Raw genomic sequence first — 3,771 nt, forward strand, 5'->3', positions numbered from 1 at the left:
TAAAAAGCTAATATTCCAAGTTGGAGTAGATATGTTAACCAACTTTACTGACAACATCCCCGTGCTCAGAAATGTCATTATTGTGATCTTAAGAAATAGTGACTAAACACTCAGTCAGTACCTTATATTCAATAAATTGTGAACATAAATGGCTTTGATTTACCACATCTTATACAGATAGTCGTCGAAAATCTCCCATCACTCTTGCGGATCCTGCCAATCATTCTTCAAACTAATTAAAAATGGGCTTCATCTAAAATTTAAAGACTAATATCTATTTTTGACAGGCAAAGGAATTTTTTCATGAATAAAAAACTGATTTTTATGAAATTATCGATATAAACTTAATGATTTTTAGTGGATACTATCCGATATCTTAACATTTCTGTGTACCACAGGTAATGAATGTTTCTCTACCAATTTTTAATGAAATATTAAATAACATTTTTGGGGGAAATTTTTTTAAAATTATTTAATTTTGATCAATATTTGTATTATATTTAGCAATGAATTTCATCTTATTAGTTTATTTTTATATTAAACTTAATTTTAGAAACACTTTTATCTTAATTTATGTAGATGAGCCTTCAAAATCATATTGATACAAGAAACTGGAACCAATCAATTCAAAGTATTTTAAAAAAATTTTCATGGTAAGCTGATCTAATTAATACCAATTTGTGTATACACGATATGAAAAATTATCGCATTCATCAAATGAACTCGAACTCATTAACCCAACCAAATAAAATTAAGCCTTCACTTCGAAGCTAGCTCCCTCTTGTGGGCTTGCACATTTTGGGTTAAGGATCCAAATGTTAGAAACTTAAAGAAGGTTGTACCGATATGCAGAGTTGGAGTCACAACAATATTTTCTAAGGGATGGCACCTAGAAGTGTTTGAGGTGGGAATGTTTCATTAATTTTAACTCAAAATATTTTGACATGTCTTCACTTAATTTTGTAGACGATCAGTATTTTTCAAGTTATTATTAAATTATAAGAAACAATAAATATTTTTTTAAACAATACCTATAAAATACAAAGTTCATAAAGTTTAAAAAATTAGCATTCTCTTGATAGGCATTCTCTTGAAAAGTACTGAGCCATGGATGATTACCTATTTGAACAGACGTTAGACATTTATATTGGGGTATACTGATTTATACTGCACGCGAACCATGCAGATTAAACTACTAGAAGCTAATTACGAAACTCGTAGAGTTCTACGGACAGCAATTAAATATTTTTTAACGTATTACTTATAAATTATGTGTCTATGTATGGATTTGCATCAGAGAGTTTTATGTAAAAAGTCTAATCAATAAGTTAGGATGGACTATGAGTTGAATCAATGCCTTGACGAGGCAAGACTATTTGATGAGAACGAGATACTGCAAACTATATTAATTAATTTCAGCAGCAAAATACACAACAAACGATGAACAGTCCCACCCCCTTCTTCTCCTTCCAAGACATTTGGGCGAAGAATATTTAAGCGACTACACAACGAAAATCACAATGCCCACATTTCTGACATATGATAAAAATGCATGCAGTAATCTATCTTGATTCTAAACAATCAGAAATTAAAAGTCTTATACAATTAGAAACTGGTGGGAAAAAGGGTTGATGTTCTCAGTAGAAGTATGATACATTTCCACTCTTGGAAAAAAAAGGTTAAAACGACGCCGCTTTACCGTCCTTCTGACTGCGATTAAAATCAGTTAAATTTTTCTTTGAATTCTCCTTCGATGTGATATTCTTTAACCCATTACCGCTGTCTTAAGAGCACATAATTTGGCCTTGAGAGAGGATATTATATCGCTATTTTTTCTAGAAGCTGAAGCCTTCAAGAACAGGCTTCTTCTCTCCTTTTCCTCGTCCATTGCAATTTGCAGTTCTCGGCACACTTCACTGCAAAAGGGGAGGTCCCCTCTGAATACACATGCCCCACCACATTCCATTGGTCAAGAACAAGGAACAAGAATCTTTTTACTTGCATAAACAAACAAAATATGAGAGAGAGAGAGAGGAAGAGAGAAATGTAGATTGTAAAGAGAGAAAGAGAAGAGATAGTAGAAAAAAGTTGGTAAAGAGAAGAAAGAGAGAGGGTAGATAGAAGTTGAGATAGAGAGAGATTTATAGATAGAGAGAGACAGGGATGGTGAAAGAAACGTGTCCCCCCACATTCCAATGGTCAAGAACAAGAATCTTTCTGCATACATATGAGAGAGAAAGTGAGAGAGATCGATAAAAAGTAGAGAGAGAAAGAGAAGAGATAGTAGAAAAAGGTTCGTAAAGAGGAGAAAGAGAGAGGGTAGACAGACGGAGAGATAGAGAGAGATCGTCAAAACTTAGATTTATAAATATATTCACGTACCCCACATTCCAATGGTCGAGAACCAGTAACAAGAATCTTTCTACTTGCATAAACAAACAGAATATGAGAGAGACAGAGAGGAAGAGAGAAGAGACGGAGGAATTGAGATAGAGAGAGAGCGTAGATATTAGAGAGAGAAAGAGGAGAGTAAAAAAACGTCGGTAAAGAGGAGAAAAAAGAGAGAGGGTAGATAGATCGAGAGTTAGAGAGAGATTGTCAAAACAAGAACGAGGTGGAGAGATTTATAGATCGAGAGAAAGATAAAGAAGAAAAATGCAGAAAATAGAGAAAGAAAAAGGAGAGAGACTAGCGAGAGATTATTGGAGAGTAGAAAAACGGGTGGTATAGCTAGAGAATGAAAGCTTGAACGAAAGATATAGAGATAGAGATCAAGAAACAAGAAGCTCTTAGCTTATCTAAATGGGCGGAATTTGGGATATATATTCATTAGAGAGAGACACAGACAGAGAGAGGGAGATCGGACTTCAAACCTGTACATGAAGATGTCCTTGTCATGACTGAGAGCTTTCTTGCAGAGAGAGCAGAAATCCAAGAAGTATGGCGCCCCTTCAGAGTACCCTGAATCAAAGCGTGAATGCAACGATCTCGCCCTCTTATTTCTGTCAATGGGCCAACTCTTGGAGGCGGATCTTGGCTGATCAACGACAGAGATGACATGATCGCCGCCGCTGCCTAAGAAGCCAACCTTTCCGCCGTTCTCATGAAAAGAGAAGAACTGATCATGGCCAGTCCTCGCAGACGTCGCGACCATTCCACAGATGTTGATCGAGAAGAACTGATCTTCCTCCACCGCCACCATTCTCCCCGTCTTCTGTGTAGACTGTTTCTCGCATGGTTTTATAGCGTCACGTCTCTTGGCCGCAAACGATAATTATTTGTTTTGAAGTCCCCAAACAACCTCTGTTTATTAACTTTCCAATTTTGTGAAGGCTGTGTTTTGGATCTTACCGGTTGATTCCTTCACTTAATACTTGCAGTTTAATTTTGAAACCCATTATATTATAGGTTGCACTTTTTGTTAGATCTGATCCGCGATATCATCCATGAAAAACTTGTGTATTTTTTATCGTTTTGAAAAATGTGTTAAACTATAATAGACTGGTTGTGTCGATTATTTTGAGCTGGAAATACCCGGAAATTCTTTCACCATTTCGGACACAACTGGTACATTCCACACTGGGGATTCTGAAGTTTGGGATGGTAGACATGACAGGATAGTATCATATGGCTTCAGTTTTGAAACAGGGAAATGGGATTTTTTGCTTATATGGAAAAAAGGTGTGACAAAATCATGTTATTTACAGTATTTCACGACTATTCAAACAATTCCCTGAAATATCAATTCCATTCAATATTTTCATAAAACTG

At 35.6% G+C, this 3,771-nt stretch overlaps 1 protein-coding gene across 1 annotated transcript; it reads right to left on the minus strand.

Annotated features, from left to right (window-relative positions):
* Positions 1 to 1,496: 1,496 nt before the first annotated feature.
* LOC144715094 (FCS-Like Zinc finger 5-like) lies at positions 1,497 to 3,317 on the minus strand. The gene is made up of 2 exons (XM_078589983.1): positions 2,874 to 3,317; positions 1,497 to 1,937 (listed from the first exon to the last, which is right to left on the minus strand). The coding sequence occupies exons 1-2, from the start codon at positions 3,200 to 3,202 to the stop codon at positions 1,766 to 1,768; spliced, it is 501 nt and encodes a 166-aa protein (XP_078446109.1). The 5' UTR covers positions 3,203 to 3,317; the 3' UTR covers positions 1,497 to 1,765.
* Between the last annotated feature and the right edge of the window lie 454 nt (positions 3,318 to 3,771).

The sequence above is a fragment of the Wolffia australiana genome, chromosome 18, assembly GCF_029677425.1.
Source record: "Wolffia australiana isolate 7733 chromosome 18, ASM2967742v1".
Lineage (NCBI taxonomy): Eukaryota > Viridiplantae > Streptophyta > Magnoliopsida > Alismatales > Araceae > Wolffia > Wolffia australiana.